A 19705-nucleotide genomic window follows, 5' to 3' on the forward strand; every position below is an offset into this window, starting at 1 on the left:
CTGCTATTTTAAAAGTGCTTCATGCCGGTCACACTTGGCTAAAACATGTGATACTGATGTCTCATGTCAACTCAGCAGTTTCAAAACTACATTGCTCAATACATCTCACAGCTGATCTCCTCTCAGGGTATGGTAGGGCTGCTCTAAGATGTCTGTTATTTGTCCTCTTGACAAGCAAGTTGTGCCCTCCTCCGTCTCAGATTAATTTTAAAGGACTAAATGCAGTGAAGGAATGGGACTCTCAGAAACACGAATACTTGGCCCTCCTCCAAAACTGCAGGGCAGCCCTGTAATAGCCTGAGTCACAGTGTTACCAAGAGAGACGGAAAGACCACAGGCAAAGACCTGGGTCCATGATGCAGAGCAGACAGAACCAGGTGTAAAACCTAAGATTAGGATTAAGTTACTCTTCCATTATCAGGGCTATGCAGCTCATGGCTGGAGAATCTGTGAAGATTTGCAGCAGATGTATCTGGGGAATCTTGATGGACTGGTTTCCAGAAGAGAGGAGGAGTTGCTGCTGACAAAAAGGGGCATATGAATGAGTGTTAAGAGGTGGTACAGAAAAGTAGAGAGTAGCTATACTTTTTTCTATTTTGTACCTAGTCTTCATTTTACAGTAAACCAAGATTGCATGACAGTTCCAGCTGTTAGAACAGAACAGACCTGGAACATGTATTTGCCTATGCCCACAGCTTGAACTGGGGAAATGTGATGTACAGATTGAGCCAGTCATCAGAGGCCAGGAATTTTGTGCCAAGGCACTCAGAAAAAGCAACAGAGAAAAGAAAACATGGACAGAGGAAAGGGATCTGGGAAAGCTCAAAATGCCAGCAATTACTAGAGCCGTGCGCATCTCAGCAGGCCAGCTAGCCTGGGGAGTGCGGGACTCTTGCCAAAGGGCTATCAGTGAGACCCTTTGGTCAACATGACTGCTTAAGCATTACTTCTGCATCTATCACATTTGTGCACATTTAACTTGTTAGCAAGTTGCTTTTTCTTTCTGTGAAAAGAAAAAACACCCCCTGATCTTTATTTATTGAGATGAGCTTTAGATATGGGCTTATAGAGAGTCCACCAATAAGGTACATGAAGAAGTCATCAAAGCAAATGTAATGTGATTTGTTCTCATTTTCATTCTTCTTTATCCAACACAGTGAATCAATGTTTACTTACAAGCATGCTTTCACTCTAAATGACCCATGCAAGCTCACTGAGGTTGAATGAGGCCAGATTTTGAAAAAAAAAAAAAAAAAAAAAAAAAAAGAAATTCAGTCATGCACTAAGCATCGATAACAATAGTACAGACCTTACATCGCAAAGCTTTTGGAACAAAACAACTTGCAGTTAGAACAGCCACGCTGGCCCCTATTCTCCTAGATTTCCCCAAAACTCCCTTTACAGATTGTCTCTGATGTCTTTAATGTAACTACTCTTATCAGATCAGCCAGTACGGTGACTTAACAACACGCCCCTCAACACCAACATTTGACAAAGATTGATGACTTGTTGGTGCACTGGGGTAGGTAGGATTCAAGAAAGAGGAGCAGATGTGAGGAGACACATAGTCTTTTCTTTGTGAAATTGGAGGCTCAGAAATACACAAGTCCTGATGGTGATAAATAGCAAAACATGGCCCTGCAACACCAGCTTCCCCTCACAGTCAGCAAAGTGATGTTCCCAGTAAGTCTGGTGCTGGGCGCTGAAATGCTGAGTTGCTTACTCTGTGGTACCTGTGTGTCTAGATGCAAGACCATTATGCAAGAGAAGATAATGCAGAGCTGCTTGAGGTCATATAAGTAAAATTTCAGAAAAAAAAAATGCCAAAGTGTCAGACTGAGCAGTTCAAATGCAAATAGATTTGCTGTCATAAACTGAAAAATATAAATACACCTCTATATACTAAACAATCCTCAATACCTATGAATGTTAGCTTGGGACCAGTTGGTCGCTTGTTCTGCTTGGGCTCACAGAGACACGAGGGGGAATAGTGGTGTCGCTTATGCAGCTGCAGGAGTGGTGGCCAGTTTAACACCATTTCCACCACTCTTTGCATGGTGTGTACATGGTCAAGCCAGTTGTGTTGACCAAGCTGATTGGACATGCAAGAGGTAGTCCCTGGTCAAGGCCAAGACAGCTCAAGGAAAAGCCCTTTCTGAGGGCTAACTTAAGGTGCCTCTGGGGAGCAAAGCCCGAGGGTGTTTGTAAGCTCTGCATGGGTCTGGGCAGAAGCAGTCCTGTCCTCTTCTCTGCTCCTCAGACTGTGTCTAGCTCAGTACCAGAGCCTCACTGCGATCGTCTGATAAATGAGAGCGTAGCAGACAGCTTTATCTTTTATAAAGCTCCAGTGACTCTGGCTCAATTAAAGTCTCATAAGTCTTCAAGCTTAAAGCCAGATGAATGTCCAAAATCCAAATACCTAATCTGCTCTCACCTCAACTGACATGTGGTTAATTAGCAATCTAAGTGGATAGTTTAACTAATTTTTTTATATGTTTATGAAGAAGAGTAGTGGAAGATTAGTATTAAATATATTTAACAATAAATACAGCCAGCATTAAATGTAAACTGATTTAAAAAGACAAGTGTAGAAAGTGTTCAGAGTGGTTTTATCAGTGATACTCTTTCTCTCTTGACTCCACTCTCCTGGCTGTCAATGTGTCAAAGGAGCAGTTCACTGGTGTTTTTTGAGTAACTTTAGCAGAGTCTTTTATGCCAAGATGTAAACCACTCTTGGTGAGCAGACTTTGGCCTTTAACTGTTTATCCATTGTTTTTCCACATATTTATCGGCCAAATTATCCACCCTAATTACTTCATCTTGGGTCTCTCAGGTTCAGAATTAGGCCCAGAGAGAACAGATAAACTGAACAGAAATCTTTAAGCTTGCTTGGAGTCAAAAAAAAGCACATCCAACATCACGACATGATTATCCTTAACTCATTCATTGACTTCTGGCAGCCTCGACCCTGTCACCCACATGTATAATTAAGGCTTGAATCACCACTAAGGGAAGCTAATGGCATCATTCCCAGGCACCACAACAGCCTTCAAAGCTAGCCTGTCTGTGGATCTATCTAATTCTGATGCAGTTCTCATCCTGCTCCATATAAACCAAGCTCATTACAAGCACACGATGTTAACTTTTTTTTTTCTTTTTTGCCAATGGTATCTACTGCTCATCAGCTTCTGCTTTTAAATACATTTTTAACCTCCTTTCCCTTTAGTATGTCCCTCAGAATCATTCAGATACCTGGAATGAGGGGAGGGTATAGCCATGGAGCTACTTTCCCCTTGTGAATCTCTGCCTCACAATACTTTTTTTAGCTGGGCACTGTTTGCAGCACAGTCCAGATACAACTCAAAGGGGGGGGTGGGGGGTGTGTGTTTCCCCTATTCAAGCATATGTGTATGGGGGGGTATATTTATTTACTACGTCAGCTGTTCCTGACAAGATAGGGGTAACTGGTGTTTTGAATTAACCATGTTACATCTAGGGATGCTGTAAAATGGCATGAAGTTTTCATGCAGCTGATGTATTCTTGATCTTCAAAGCTGATAGACAGCCCTGCTCTGAAGACATTATCTTTTCAAATCTTTAACTGCACCTGGTATCTCTGTCTGAGCTTGTTCACGTCACTGCATGTGAGGTGAACACACCTTTCCAGGAAACACCTGATAATGTTAATTTGCTTGAGAACCTTTTAAAACCACCCAGCAATTTCAAGTCATTCCTTTCTTCCCACAGTTCCCCCATGCCTCCCAGCACTGTTTCAACACATGCATGAAAAAAACACAAAAAAGAAAATCATAAAAGCTCACCCCTACATTTCATCTGAATAAAATCCAGCTGGTGAATGGACTGCAGTAAAGGTTCGCTATCCAGAGTCAAGTCAAACTCAGCAGACACTTTTGGCTCCAATGCTCCTTTGACCCACTGTTCCTGAGATACCTGAACACGCTTGATTAAAGCATCCGAAATCTGAAAGAGAGTATCATCCAGCTTACAATGAAATGGCAGATGCACACATTAAAAGTGGCAGAATGCCTGTGAGATACAGTACAAAGTTAGCAGGAATTTGACAGCGCAACAGCTGAGATGGGATCTCATCATTTTGGGGTTAGGTCCATTTACGTTACGACCTTTCATCTCAGCTTTTCAAAACAAATACCATCTTAGGGTAGGAAAATAAAAATCACATTTATAAAGCCTGTTAAGATTCTGTTACTTATCATGCCTCTGAATGCCACATATACTTCTGCGCTCTGTTCTCCGATCTGCACAGTCTATTTTTGCTCTCTTGTTTAAAAAGTACTTGCACAAAGAAAGGCTTAAATGCTAGAGGTTCTCTCCATTCAACAGAGATGATTCAGTGGATGATAGCTGAAAGGAATAAAAAAATCAAATGGGAAAGAAGGTGTATATTTCTCACAGTGAGGGTGCTAAGCTGTCTGACAGATTTTTGAAGAATATGATGGAATTTCTATCATTACATCTAAACTGAATGTCATTTTTAAAGCTTTGCTCTAGCTCAGCCCACAGATAATTAGCCCAGAAGTCAGACTAAGATGATCACAATGGACTCTTCTGGAAATGAAATCTCAGCTCTGTGGGAATTAATGAACTCGGCTGTCCTTGAGTTCAGTGAAGCTGCCATTTGGATATCTGGAGTCCCTCCCAGTCAGCTTCCTGTAAGTCACAGGGAGCAGAATTTTCTTTTGAGTGGGTCAGAGAGAGATTTCCTTCATTGCAGGAGTTCAAGTACCTTTCCTCATTACTGTTACTGGAAGACACTCCTGTCTGAGCCCCTGCATCAACAGCTCCTAACCAGTCTGTGCAGTAAGTGGAGGAGCATCTCATAGCCCCGCAACAACCTTGGAGTCACTTACTGGGGTGCTGGATCCCTTGGCTGTGTTTCAATGTCCCGGCTGGAGGAGTAGTTGTTTTAAGTAATGCAGTGCCACATTTTTATTTGGTTTGCTGGTTGCACCTATGCAACCATCTATGAAAGCAGCATTAGGTAAACCAGGACAAGGTAAAAACAGAAGTATTTTTTAATAAAAGAGGACTGCAAAGAATGAAGCCACAAGGATTACAGGAAAAGTAAGCTGAAATGAAAAATGAAGCATTCATCTAGCTAGCAAGTAGATAAGACCTAAAGGTTTCATTTGTCCTGCAGTACCCAACCAACAGCCTGCTAAAATCTGTGTAGTCTTGAGATTAATATACACCACACATTACTCACTCGTGCTTGAGACCAGACGTGACAGTAACAATCAATCTGGAGTGCTAAGAGGTTTAAGTTGGCTAATTCTCATCCTGTTTTTTAGGGATGCTGCGACAGCCCCCTGACACTCATGCGTTCATGTGTGCAACGTGCCCGGTTCAGCTGACAGCCACACGTAGATCAATTTGTTTGGTGGACTTTTCTTCTTAGGTAATTAATAAGGCAACAAAACAAACAGGGCAAAATAAAATAATAAAATTAATTAGGCAAACAATTAGTGGGATAATTAATCTGTCATGTTTTATCTCATCAATAGACAGTTTCACTGCTTGCACCTAAGAAACAACATCCTGCAAATGAAGGCAACTGTCGGCTAGGACATATTTTGCAGAGGGGGTACCTGGACCCTCCAGCTGTGAGACAGGTCTTGTAGCCCTGTGAGGTGCAACCACCCCAGTGATGCAAAGCTACATGCAAATCCTTAAGGCTGGATTTCCTCACAGGGGAGACGTTGAACAGATTGTTTCACATGGGAAAGGGTAAGCAAAGGGGAGAAGCAAAAAGGGGAGAAGTAGTACTCTGCTGAGTCATAGACCTTTCCAAATTGATCAGATAGCTCTGGGAGGTCCTGTGTTGGGTTTCTCAGATGAGAATACAATAATATTCTGCAGAAATTATAATTAACTGCACAGCATCTCTCTTTTGGCCCAGAAGGAAGGGCTGGCAAGAGGAAAGACATCAGCAGTCAGGTAAGTGGTATGACTGCTAACTCCACACCTCAGTCAGAGCACAGCTGTTTGAAGCCATCCCTTCACCGGGACATTCATGCAGTCACCAAACTATCTCAGCTTTTACACAGTACTAACAGGACCTAAAGTGAACCTGCCTCGGAGGTGGAAGAGGCTAATTGGCAAAGCCGTCCATTTTTTAGATTTAATTTTAACAACTTTTCTTTTTTTCCCCCAGAACATTGGAAAGAAAAATACCTGTAAAAACCCAGAAGGATCATTTTCTTTGATAACTTCTAGGCAGTACTCCATAAGCCCTGTTGACTGACGTAGCTTCAGTGTACAGTGATTTATCTGGTCCCAAACAACCTGGAAAACAAGCATCAGTACAGTTCTGATGACTGCCTCAGCTTACGATGAATTGTGTAAGATTATTTCAGAAGAGATGCAACGAATGGAAGAGTGTGTTAAAGCTATGCTTAATTTAGCTGCCATATGGCCATTGCCATATCTCCATCAGCTACACTCACTTGCTCTGTATTGTAAATACCGATAATTAGCTTGGCAAAACGTTGTGCACAGGGAATCTCAATTTTCAGAGCAGATTAATTGCTCAAAGATCAGGCTTGCTTAGGGCAGAAAGAGCACAGAATATGTTTCTGCATTTGCAGCATTCACATTTACAATCACACTTTCACTAAAATCTGAGCTTTCAAAAAATCCTTCCCTTAAAAGGCAAATATTATAGAGGATAACTGCAGGAGTGGTTTCTTGCAGATTATATTCTACCATTCTCTTCACAATTCACCATCGATCTTGCTGTGCTTAAGAATGCATGACTGGGATTAAGAAATAAAAAAGCTGCAGCTCATTTTTCCAGATCTTAGACTTGATTCTGCTGCCACGTGGCTGTAGACTAGGTCTAACAGCACTGTGTTCCATAGCACAGCCTCTGACTGCAGGATTAGCTGCGCCGTGAGCAGTATGTCCAAAGTTTGGTTCTTGTTGGTTCTTCTTAAGCACGGGGTTTTTTAAGTGCTGATCTCAGGCGGATCTTAATCATTGTTTGCCATGTTAGTTTTCCTTCTGTCTTAGATACTATTAATGTTACTGGCACTATAATATCTCAAAACCACATATGCAGTTCAACATTTCCAGAAATGTATCTATTCAAACATTTCCTGACTGCCACTTTGTTCAACCATTTATAGCTTGCTTCTTTCCAGCCCCCTTTACTGCATTTGAGAGGTACATGGATTTCTGGAGGTGCTTGCCTGAATTTCAAAGCTTTGAAGAGACATCAAAATCCCAACATTTCACTTGGGCAGAAGGTCCCAGAATCCAAGCCACACAGATTTCAATGATAAGTACCTCCCGAAAGATAGCCTGAAACTATCAGGTAAATAAAGACTGATGGCCTGATTCAACAAAATGCCGAAGCATACGCCTCTTTTTAAGCGTATAAGCACAGCTCCACTAAACTGCTGAACTGAACCTGCTAAAGGGCTTTAGATTTTGGTCACTAGGGATTTTCATGGTGTGGTGGGCTGGGGACTTGGCAAAACACAACGATACCAGGTATCAGCAGCCAGGCGCAGTCGATGAGAGTTCTGCTCACCTTCAGCTTGTGCTCACGTTCTTTGGTCACCTTTGTGAGCAGTTTTGCCTTCTGTCGTGTTAACGCATCAACCAAGGCATCACACTGAGCGACAAGACAAGCTTCATAATCCAACCCATTCTCCTAGAAGAAGGTGAGAGTCGTACTCATCAAAGAAAGCATATTTTACAGCTTAAGCTAATGCTCATTCTTACCTGTTTCTCTATTCAGAAAAGATTTCCTTTCAAGACCTCAGCATTTCTGTTGCCCTTCTGATTTCATTATAGCTGTACCAGTAATAACTGCATGCTATAAAATGAAATAGTATGATGCTATGCCATAAATGGGCTTATTTAAAACATTGATTTACTGGCACTTTCCGGACAACAGATGTAGTACAACATAATATAAAAGCTAAACGTAACATACACAGTGCATACATATACATAAGAAGATTCTGCTCCATTCTATTTTAATTATCCCACTGTAGCAACTTTGAAATCACTGGCTCTACACCATGGCAATTAGAACAGAATTATGGGCCTGAATCTGGTCTACAGGCTTATTACAAGGAAATTAATCAGGTACAAGGCCCTGAGATTTGTGTATGGCTTCAAGTACTTTTTTGAAAATAGCTAGCACTTGGCAGTGGAGACACGTATTTGATTAGCTTAAAAAAAAATAATACATGGCAGTTTTTATTCACATTGTAGTAAAACTCTCTACTGGGCAGAAGCCAGCATCCGAGGCATCCAACACTGAACCTTGAGTAGAGCCTGGGTACCACTTAGCATAACAAAAACCCCTGCCCTATCAATGGGGAACAAACCACGCTACCACAGAATCCCATGCAGCTGTAGAAATGTGAGTAGTTGTATTACAAGGTCCTGAGCTGCCTCTCCTCCTGCGGATACCTTTCTCTGACCATGTAACTGATGCTGTAGTACTCATTCAAAGGGAGGTTCTCCCTCACTCCCTCTGTTTGTGAAACCAGAAGGAGAAAGCTTTCAGGCTCCCCTTTTGAGAAGATGTTTAGTTGCCCTATCAGCTTTCCTCCCAAATACCCAAAAGAAAAAAAAAAAAAAAAAAGGCAACAGCATTAAATGTGAGAAGATTTTAAACACATGCTGAAGGAGAAGCATCTCTGTGGTAAGCCATCACATGCCCCTAACACTACAATCTCTTAGCTCTTTAATTTATGTTTTTCTCTTCTTGTCTTTTCCTTTGCTTTGTCTTCACTCTTGAGAGAAAAATTTTCAGCACTGTATTCCCTTCCCTCACTGTGATCCATGCATCCCATTCTGCCGCTGAGGGATGCAGGGTCACTCTTCCCTGAGAGGTCCCGGCCGCAGTCCTAGACCTGCCAGCAAGATGGGTATGGGGGAGAGACAACAGACGGCTCAGTTACTGTTCACAGGCTTGTCTTAGACTTTTCCTGTTTGCATCTCTCCCTCCTCGGCTTATATCACACCCAACTCCCCCTTACGCCCATTTCCATCCAGCTACTCTCAAAGTGCTGATTTGTGTACAGAGCCTGACTCAGTAGATGGCTGCGGTGCATCATCTCTCTCCTCATTTTCTGTTCACACATCAAACGGGGTGTTTGGCGATATGCCTCTTTCAAGTGAGAAAGGATGAAATTGTTACAGCAGATGGGAAAACGTGAAAATCAGATAATGACAGCAACAAGGAGGAGTGAGGAAGCAACAGGGGCAATGAGGAGCAGGCAGTTTCTGAAAAGAGGAGACCAAGAGATTTAAAAGGGACCTCAGAAAGGAGAAGGGAAGGAAAAAAGGGGGAAACAACAGATCTGCAAAGCAAAGTAGATTATGAATTTGCAAACTGTCCCAGGCGAGATGAAAGCCCAGCTCCTGGTAGCTCTGGCAAACTCAGAGAGTAGATAAAGAGTGCAGAGGGCTGGCTGGTCTGCTGTGCATTGAGTCAGGATAATAAAATGTACATATTGCTCACGCCTTTGTGTAAACATACATTTTAAAGAATTTTTTGCTGAGGGGTAAATGTCTCTGTGTGTGTGTATAGCAACCATCTTAAGACTTCCACGAGAAATAACCTGCTCTGAGATACATGGTTCTGGGTATAAATTATGCAGGAAGGCTACACCTATTCCTCTGAAAATAACAGTCCATAAACTGGTGGGGTTTGGTCCAGATGCCAAAAGGCACAGATCAGCTCATGGCACGTCTAAACCCTTTCCCCTCAGATCATGTGGCTGTACCAAACCTGTCTACAGGAGTATTCCCTGGTGTGTGCTATCATCAAATGCTGCTTCAGCATCACCTGGGACAAATGCAATTGGTCATGGGAGAAAACCATGCCAGGGAGCCCAGTAAGGGTTAAAGTGCGTGAATGAGACTCTCAGAGCTGTGCCCTAGCCTTGGTTTACTTACTTTACATTTGCAGCTGATTAGTCCTGGCAGTTTGGTTTGCTGAAATTTGATGTCCTCATACAGACTCACAAGTGGAGACTGGCTCAGAATGTGAGGGTCAGATTCAGCTTTGTGCCCAGACGTAGCTAAACGTTAGAGTGTGACTGCTGGATACAATTTCCTTTTCTGAGTTTTCCTCTAGCATTTTAAGCAATGAGCAGCATCAAATAAATGGCTTGGTCTTTTGGTCTAATTGAAGCAGCTCCCTTATGAAGAGCAATTTGGCAGTGATTTTATTGAAACACATTAAAGGATTTTACAGCATAGTCATAAACAGTCGTAATAGGTCACCTTTAGGTTTCAAGAGGGAAAAATACTTTTTTAATGGAGCTAGTGACTCAAGAAAAGATTGGTGATAGACTACTGTTTTGGATGAGTTATCTCATCCTAAAATAGCTGTTCATACCTGTAGGAAAAACTGCTCCCTAGAGGTGTCTGTCTTTCACCTTGGACAATGAAAGAAGCCTAAATGATTAGGTTACATGAGCTACATAACTTTTAAGTAGGTAAAGTCAGCTGAGAGAAACTTCACACTGTGTCCAAAACACGGCACGTGACAGGTGCCAGTTGGTGGTTTCGCTCTGGTTCCTTTCAGTTAGATGTGCTTTTGGGTTTTTACCAGTTTCTCAGTCTTAGTTTGTTCCCTTCCCCACGTGGCCACAGAAGACAGTGAGGGTGGGTGGCCATGCTGCCCTGTGGCAACCTGAGAGCTTGGGCAGCATCTGCGGTAGAAATTCATCACCTGGAGTGTTAACTGGAATAATTTAATGATTAAATTCTAAACTAAATAGAGATTTTTTAGCTTCTACTTTGGCTTTCTGTGACTAACAGGCACAGGACTTGCTTGCTGATGGAAGATGAGCAAGCGGCAGAGCAGGCACATCAGAGAGCAGATGATGTGTTTCCCACAGGAGACCCACCGCCACAGAGCATGGCTGCTGCAGATGACAAGTGTCCACTCCTGGGCAGTGTGCAGCTCAAACTACAGCGGCACACTTCCAGCTACACTCTACAGGGTGAAAAGGACATTGAGGATCATCTGACCTCCAGCACTGATGAGTCTAAATTTGGTTGAAAATAGGACTTGTTTCATTTTGGGTTTGTGCCCTCAATTACTGCACTCACCATGAGCCCTTTCTGACTATTAAAGCTGGGCAATTATAGGCATGAAAATATCTTCTGCTTCAATAAATGACCACATCGATTTAGCAGCATTTGTTTCTTCTTTTTTTTTTTTTTTTACTTCCTACAAGTACTCTAATAAACAAGCTGAGTGGATGTTGTCCAGATACGAGTACATATTTAGAAAAAAAAAGATGAAAAACAAGTAGCAAATTTTAAATGTGTTAAAATGGTAACTTATCCTAAATGTCCAATTCAAGCAATTGCAGTCAGGAAGGAGCCCAGAAGCATGACCGATGGATTCAATCAAATACTAATCAACACAGCTCAGACATCCAGTATTGAATATCAGCTTCTTTGCAATAAACAGCAAACAACTGAGAAGCTAAGAGGGGCTTGCAGGCATTATTTGATGCATAATTTTGCCTAATAAATCATCCAAGAAAGGTTAGATGATTCCAGGAAAGATGAGAATAGCACAAGAGACAAAGTCATCAAATAAATTATTCACTCAGTTCTATTGATTACTGTATTACCAAAACAGCTAATATTCTACAGTTACCTGAATCTGCTGCAATAGATTTTTCAGCTGAACCAAAAATTCTTTAGCTTCTTTTGCTTTATCTGAAACACCGTTTAAAGCCTGAGACAGCTGTGCCTGCAAGGAAAAAAAGGAGGGGAAAAAAAAATTAGAGATAAAATGCAAATGTGTTTCTTACTAATCCTTAGGTCTGATGATTAATAATGTGCTAAAAGGCTTACTTGCTGTCGCATGTACTCTTAACGCACAGAGTGTTTGTGCTAGAAAAGAATAGTTAAGATTTTTATTGTAATAAGATTTAATAAAGGTGAAATATGCATGTGGGGGCAGTCAAGTATTGTGTCTGTACATTCCACTTTATTGCAGTGACTTAGTAAGTCAAAATATCTTTTTATAAGACAGCTACCCACATATATAAGGAGATAATAGTCTTACACTTACACAGTAGCGTCTGTCATGATGAAAAATCCCCAAGTGCTTTCCAAAATGGCACTGTTTTTTTCATCAAAGTCTGAATTCTTTATAAATGTGGTAGATCCTACCAAACCTGAGAGAGACTAGGACTTCAAAGACAAATCTGCATTTTTAGACTTCATAGTAATGTCCCTTTGGGGCTCCCATTTCCTGTGCTCCAACCCCCAAAAAGGGTGAATATTTCTGGAAAAGTTGGAAAAACCCTTTCCTCTAACTTTGACTGGTGAGACAAATGGAATATGTCTTTTATAAGTCCACACTGAAGACCTAACCTCCCCTTCCCTGAGCTGGCACCTGAGGTCTCTAAACCAAACCAGAGTCTTCTCAATGGACTTCCAGGATGGGAAGGAAACAGTGGTTCTGCCCCCCCCGCAGACCCAGAACTGCCATGGTCTGACTGGAGCAGCCCCAGCGCAGCTTCCCTGGAAACCTGGCTGGGATTATGGAAACTGTATTGCTCTGCTTGTCAGCCCATGGCAAGCCCAGATCCAGCGTTACTTCTCCGTTCAGACATAAAGCAGAGCGACCAGATAGGTCCCATGATGAGTGTCCTGCAGACCTCTTCATGGGTCTACCCCTCAGGTGGACTTGGCAACTACCTCACTGAAATTTGGCAAGTCACCACTCATTCTCTGCTTCCTTCTTGCTGCCAGAGGGAAGAAAATTACTCCATCCCTGAAAAAGGGTACAGCTCACTTCTTCAGGCTGCTTGAGCTTACCTCCTGCCTAAACATCTCCTACTCATCCTCCTTTTGTGCTCGCTCACTCATGCAGGACAGCAAAGAGCAGACCCAGGCAGCTCCCTGCGGGCACTTCATAACCCAGCTCCAAGGCAGGCAGCTGTCTCAGCCCACATGGCTCTGTGGGAAGCGGGTATGAACCCTGACTGGGAGCTGGGACTGAATTATAGAGAAAGAAGTCAACCTATTTTTTTTTCGTCATATTCACACAAATGTTTCCCCTTTAGCCCAGTTGTAGGTATAACATTAGTGCTAAATTTGAAAATAAAATTGGCTTTACTACAACTCATTTGCAACAAATGTAATGGGAAGACAATTACTGTGTATGTTTCTCAATATTTGGATACTTGGTATTCTCTTACACAAACTCACATCAGCACAAAAATTTAAAGCGATGATGTTTGATATGAATGCTGCTTGAGCTCACAGAAGCAAACTCCAGGTCCTTAAAAGAGTCCCAGCTTTCTGCCAGATCAGACAATCGGGACTTCAGATCAGCTCTCCATGGACTGATCATTGTCGCCAGAGTTTAAAGCCCACCCTCTTTGATCACACTTTGTGCTCCATCCACAAGGCACATCTGAGCCTGTGGTTTGTCAAGCTGACACAGGACAAGGTGGAAGCAGTGTATGACCAAGGGGCTGGGGAGGAAGCAAGAAAGAAATAGGTGGTGAAAGCAAGATACGCTCTGCCATTGACTGGCCCGACCAAATTGTCGGCAAAGGATCCTTTCTTTCAAATCAAAATCAATGGCTGGTCCTGACAAAAGTAAAACGTGCACTTTTCCAACATCTGCCCTAGCTCTGAAATCATCTCAAAGTGCACTTCACCAGATAAGAAGAGCCAAAAGCTATATGTTGGCATCACAGCAGCCACAGAAAACTGAATCACTGCATACGAATTGTAGCCGGCATATGTACGACGGCAATTAGCACAGTCAGTCCTGGCTCCTGGCATGCTCCCGTCGCAAAAAGCTGCAATAGAAACTCAACGATGTCATTGTTCAAAGGGCTCATAAGCAAATTGCCATGTTCATTAAAACCTGTGGTTGCATTAACACAACTGCAGTGTGAAGCTGAGGAGAAGACCAGATTTCCATTTGTGAAACCCACTTAGAGATAATAGCCTTGTTTTTCCAAGCATTTGTAAAAGATACCTTACAAAGCAGTGGAATTTAGTCATGCACTTCCCATTAAAATCAAATGGAACAACATGACTAAGCCCTCAGTAAACCAACCAAGCCATAAAAAATGCCCTGTACTCTCAAAGCAATCTTTTGTGCTGCAGAAATATTTACTGGAAGCCAAACTGAAATGCTGCAAGCTCCACTAACTGCGACAATTAATAACACCTGACAAAATGATACTCTGCCTAGCGCTATCTCTACTTTGATACCTGGTCTTTCAAGCAATAATGTGGATGCTGGAGATGGATACTGAGTTTCTACTTCTGTCAAATACAGGAACAGAGATAAGAAGGGTGAGTACTTAAATCCAGATGGGTATGGAAGACCGATGCTTCCTTTGATTTTAGAAAATGAACCAGATAATGCCCACGTCCTTTTTCAGTTCATGCTCATTTAACTTGTTTTCCCTCCATCTCTCCTTAGTAGTGGACTAACTATTGATTAGACTAGCTTGCCCTGGCGCTGAATTCTGAAACAGCCCATGTGGTTCTGGGAACACAACTCTTTAAGCCAGCAAATAAAAGCAGACACTTGGACGCCAGCACTTGCCTTCAACTGCCTGCCTGCCTGTCCTTCACAGGCCTATCCAGCTGTGGGTTTTTTTTGGCTTTTTGGTATATATATCTCTCTCTATATATAGATATATATATATATATAGAGAGAGAGAGAGAGAGAGAGATCTCCACTCAGAATGGGCAAAACGTCCATCATCATTCCTCATACTAGCAGGTCAAAAGCCCTACCAACTTAAATCTGACAACAGTGTCACTGTTCTTGCTATGAAGACATAGAAAGACTTAACTGTTGGCATAAGACTTACACAGTTTTACTTAATAACCTTAAACTGCCGGTCCAGATGCACTTTTCATGCAAGTGAATATAATGAAGTCCATCCAAGTCAGTAGATTTTTCACAGATTTATGCCACTGGAGACCTGTTGTTGTTTTATACCATTTTTAATTTCTCTGTAGAAGTCACATACAGCAGCGTAATGGGGAACCTGCACCTTAACAGGGGCCAACAAATCTAGTACAGCTTTTATGCCAGCAGTGCAGCTGAGGGTAAATGCACATTTCATTGCATGGTCTGCAGCACTGAACAGACAAGGTTATACACTCTGTAATTTGCCACTAGATCATAGATTCATAGAACGGTTAGGGTTGGAAGGGACCTTAAAGGTCACCCAGTTCCAACCCCCCTGACATGGGCAGGGACACCTTCCACTACACCAGGTTGCTCAAAGCCCCGTCCAGCCTGGCCTTGAACACGTCCAGGGATGGGGCATCCACAGCTTCTCTGGGCAGCCTGTTCCAGTGCCTTGCAACCCTCAGAGTGAAGAATTTCTCACTATGTAAGGCCCAGACAGACAAGTTAAACAGTTTGAACAAAAGGCTAATACAGAAGTGGAATGGAAATGGATCCTGAGACTGAAGGCCGGCAGGGCCTCTGGAAAAGCAGTTCTACAGTCAGTAGAAAAAATGTTTGAAGTTTGCTGTTGTGGAATGAAACTGTGTCCTGAGAGGAGGGTAAGTGGCTCTGGCAGCCCTTCTTAAATGAAGAATACCAGCCACTGGCCTTAGAAGGAGATAAGCAGGTGCTTATCAGTTGATGGTGAACAACTAGTCTGCCAAATTTACTGGGCTAAGAATGCTTATGGACAAGCCCTTCCAGCTGCCTCTACCAAGCTATGCCTGGAGCATCTGGAGAGAACATATAAAACTTGAATTACATTTGGCATACCATTCTAAGTAATTTATGGTTTGGCCAAAGTAACTACAGGTAATAAACTTGTAGAAATTGCTGTATCTGAGAACTATTTCTAAGCAGAAGCATCCAATTCCAAAACAATTTATCTGAATGAATGTGACCTGATGATTTAGGCGGTCTGGCTATGTGTTTCCATTATATTTATTTTCTGCCAAGCACATTGCTCTAGGAAAAATAATATTCACATGAGCACAATTTTAGAGTCCCCAAATTAGTTAAATTTGAGTATTTTTTTTCTTTCGACAGAATTTTCACATTGATTAAGTCTGTAAATAAGAGGAAAATCGCATTCTTCGATGCCTTAGTCCTAGAAAAAAAAATACAGTAAAAATAGAAGCCTCCAGGGTATTTTTCATTCTTTGGACAATATTTGACATTAGGAAAAAGAGCAAGTGACTAACTCTGAACTTTGATTACACCAGAGTTTATCACATTGTTCAAAAAGGCATCAAACGGTTTTAACTCATGGCAGACCATAATATGGCACAAGCTGGTCTCTCACACTCTCCAAAACACCAGCCACACTTGAACAGTGAACTCAGTCCCTGCTCATTAAAATAATTATGCTCAGAAGTGGATTCTGCCATTGCCATAAACAGCAATAGCTGTAAATTCGTAATCTGCTCCTTCTGGGCCCGGGGAACTTCTCCTATGCACAAATACCCATCACGTTAGGGAGGAGATGGCTGAGCCCTTGGCAGAGCATGCAGACTGAAACACGTACTGAAAACGTTTGTCTTTCTCAAATGGACAAACTATGGAGATCACCCCAAGGGGCACCTTTTTTGAATCTTAAAACAGTCAATTTTTTGTCTTGCCAGATGTCTTGGCCTAGCTTGTGCTCAGCCACTTCATGGCTGAGGGACTATGAGACCAGTCATGATTTTGCCCTCTCCTGCAGTGTCTGAAAGGATCTCTCCGTGCTGCCTTTACTGCTAGCTGCAGCTGAGAACGGGAAGAAGAGAATTCGGTGACCAGCAGAGCTGGCCAAGTGCTCTTTGCACAGCTGTGGGGGAAGTCCTTCCCCCACCCCCAGTACAGTGGGAAACGCCAAAGGACTGCTCTTGGCACGGGGATATTAAAGTCCCCTTTATATGTTCATACTTATTTAACTAATCATTTTTCCAGTGTCCGCCCTTCTCAGCAAGAAAGAGCTAACTTCATACACCCTTTCAGCTTCTAAGGTCATGTCTTGCTCTTTATGCAAATGGTTGCAAAGTCTAATTTTTAACAAGAAGAGCATGGCCAAGTGACCCGGCAGCTCTACCAGACCTCGGCAACCCCCCTGTGTGGCAAAGCAGCTGCCTCCAGTGTCTCCCCAGGGGTCCCAGGGAGGCCTAAGGAGCATCACTTGCAGGGGAGCGTGAATCAGGTCATGACATTATGTGAATCAGAAGAACCTTTACTTGTCCTCAGACCCCATCCATCCTGCGGTTCTTCACTAATCTTTGTGTCATGGAAGTCCCTCCAGCCGTTCCTCCTGGCCTCCTTGTTAAGTGAGTGGGAGGGGAGGCCTCTTCGAGGGACACCACCATGCCTCGCAATCCTCTTTATCACGCTTTCCCGTCTAAAATGTCTAAAACATTCCAGTGTCTCTGGGCCACTCTCCCTCATTGACAGGTGGTGGGAAATGGTTGTGGCAGCTTGCAACGAGTCCTGGCTGACAGGGAGGTGGCACACGGAAGGAACGACCATCCCGCCTCCTCGCAGGCAGCTGCTGCCACCCGTGAGAGGCTGGGATGGCCAAGGACCCTGCGGCAGGCAAGCAAATCAGCGAGGTGGGCTCGCTAATCCCAGGTGCCCGGCTGGGGCCTGCCTGGGCCTGAGGTGCGCTGGCCACGGCGAGGCCGACATGGCAGGGAGCCTGCGGGTTGCCTAGCCCCGAGCAGAGGCTGCAGGGTCGCTGGGCGGTCAGCAAGGACCTAAGAGCACCATTCCAAGGGGGAAGAAGTCCAGGAGGACGACGGAGGCGAAGCAGCCTCACGTGCCACAAACTCCAGCCCGATGCCGGGACACCAGCAGGAGCAAACCCCAGCACCGAGCGTCGCCCCAGCTCCTCCGGGCCGGCCGAGGGGACTCACCTTGTGCTGCTTCCACATGGCGCCCAGGGCCTTCACGTCGTGCTTGCCGTGCCTGCCCTCTTCCAGGCACTGGTAGCAGACGGGGCTGCGGCAGCTCACGCAGTACATGCTGTAGTTCTCCAGGTCGTGCTCGGCGCACGTCGGCAGCTTGCGGCCGCCGCCCGCCCCCTTCCCGCCGTCGCCGCCGCCGCCGCCGCCGCCGCCGCTGCCGCCGCCGCCGGGGGCGCCCGGGTGTGCGGGCGGCGGCGCCAGGCGGTGCTTGGCGAAGGGCCCGCGGGCCGGGTGGCAGCGGAGCTGGCAGGCGGCGCAGTACAGCACCTCGCACTGCTCGCACAGCACCGCGGCCGGCTCGGGCGGGCTGCGGTCGCAGAGCTGGCACTTGGCGGCGGCGGCGGCGCGGCCCTGCTGGTAGCGCTGCACGATGGCCTCCAGCAGCCGGTTGCGCTGGAAGCCGCGGAGGCCGCGCTGGTCCAGGGAGGCGCTCCGGTGGCACTGCGGGCAGGTGAGGGAGGAGCTGGCGGGACCCGCGCCCCGCGGAGCCGCCGCCGCTCCCGGGGGCGCCGGCACCAGCGGCAGCACCCGCACGCCGTTGGGGGACTTCAGGCTGGGGGTGTAGGAGCCGTAGCCGCTGTCGGTCTCGCTGTGCAGGCTCAGCTTGTCCGCGTGGTCCCCGCCGCCGCCGCCGCCCGCCGCGCACTCCGAGTCCAGGCAGGCGGCGGAGCCCGCGGCCGCTCCCGGGCCCGGCGCGGCGACGGCGGCGGGCGGCGCGGGGCCCCGCGGGTGGAGCAGGGCCGGCAGGTGCTGCTCGCTCTCCGGGGTCTGCACGGCGATGGTGCGGGCGCAGGGCAAGCAGACATTGTGCGAGCAGGGCAGGATGATGGGCTCCCGGAAGAGCGAGCCGCACACCGGGCACTTCAGCTCCTCTTCCATGGCCGCGCCGCGGCTTTGTGTGCGGGGCGCGGGCAGGCTCAGGCGGGCGGCGCGGGGTCGCAGCCGGCTCCCCCCATCCCCCGCAGCGCCCCTCGCCGCCTACCTCGGCTCCGGACGCCGGGGCGAGGCCGGGAGGGCTCCGGCCCCCGCTGCCGCGCCGGGCGGTTCAGCACCCGCCGGGGGTAGACAGCTCCGCGCCGCGCCGGGCCGGGTCCGAGGAGCCGCCCGGCGGCTGCAGGCGGCTGGGGGCGAGGGAGAGGCGGCCGGCCGGCCGCGGCGCGGGCAGCGAGCGCGGTGGGGCTGTTTTAACGTTGGTGGCATAGAGTAATAATATATGGGGAAGGGAGGCGGGGGAGGAGGGAGGGCAGGAGTAGGAGGGGGCGGGAGGAGCCCTTTCCAGCAAATAAGTGGTCGCTCTCTCTACGGCTCTGGACGGCGAAAACATTTTTTAAAGGAACTCTCTGCAGCGATGTCTTTATACGTTTAAATAAAGCCATTGTTTGGGTAGCGGACCGAAGGCAGGCGGGGTTCCGTTATGCCCAGTAGCCCTTTCCCCCCCTCCCCGGAGAAAAAGGAGGACGCCTGCCAACAAGCCGAGAGCGCGCCTCTCCCGCACGCACCCCCCGTGCCGGAGCGCAGCCGAGCGCACCGAGCGCCAGGCGCCGTGCAGAGGCCAGGAACGCAAAGGGGTTAAATGGGAAGGGCCAGGCGCGCTTCCAAACGCCGCGGCGGGAAGGGGCGGAAGCGGGCAGGGCCCGGCCACCCCGCACCGCCCCGGGCTCGGCCCCGCACCGCCCCGGGTCCGGCCGCCCCACACCGCCCCGGGTCCGGCCGCCCCACACCGCCCCGAGCCCGGCCACCCCGC

The 19705-nt window shown here is 46.1% G+C and overlaps 1 protein-coding gene across 2 annotated transcripts in view; it reads right to left on the minus strand.

Moving 5' to 3' along the window:
* Positions 1 to 19208, minus strand: part of TRIM67 (tripartite motif containing 67) — a 36406-nt gene extending 17198 nt beyond the window's left edge. Inside the window, exons 1-5 of one of the 2 annotated variants that reach the window (XM_055713984.1) lie at positions 17911 to 19208; positions 11684 to 11779; positions 7574 to 7696; positions 6214 to 6324; positions 3828 to 3981 (exon numbers count right to left, since the gene is read on the minus strand). In XM_055713984.1, the coding sequence (XP_055569959.1) occupies positions 3828 to 3981; positions 6214 to 6324; positions 7574 to 7696; positions 11684 to 11779; positions 17911 to 18840 (1414 nt within the window). In that variant the 5' untranslated portion in view covers positions 18841 to 19208. Of the gene's footprint in view, positions 1 to 3821; positions 3982 to 6213; positions 6325 to 7573; positions 7697 to 11683; positions 11780 to 17910 lie in introns of both variants that reach the window. The other variant, XM_027806824.2, reaches the window with a different exon arrangement.
* Positions 19209 to 19705: the final 497 nt, after the last annotated feature.

The sequence above is a fragment of the Falco cherrug genome, chromosome 6 (assembly GCF_023634085.1).
Source record: "Falco cherrug isolate bFalChe1 chromosome 6, bFalChe1.pri, whole genome shotgun sequence".
Taxonomy (NCBI): Eukaryota; Metazoa; Chordata; class Aves; order Falconiformes; family Falconidae; genus Falco; species Falco cherrug.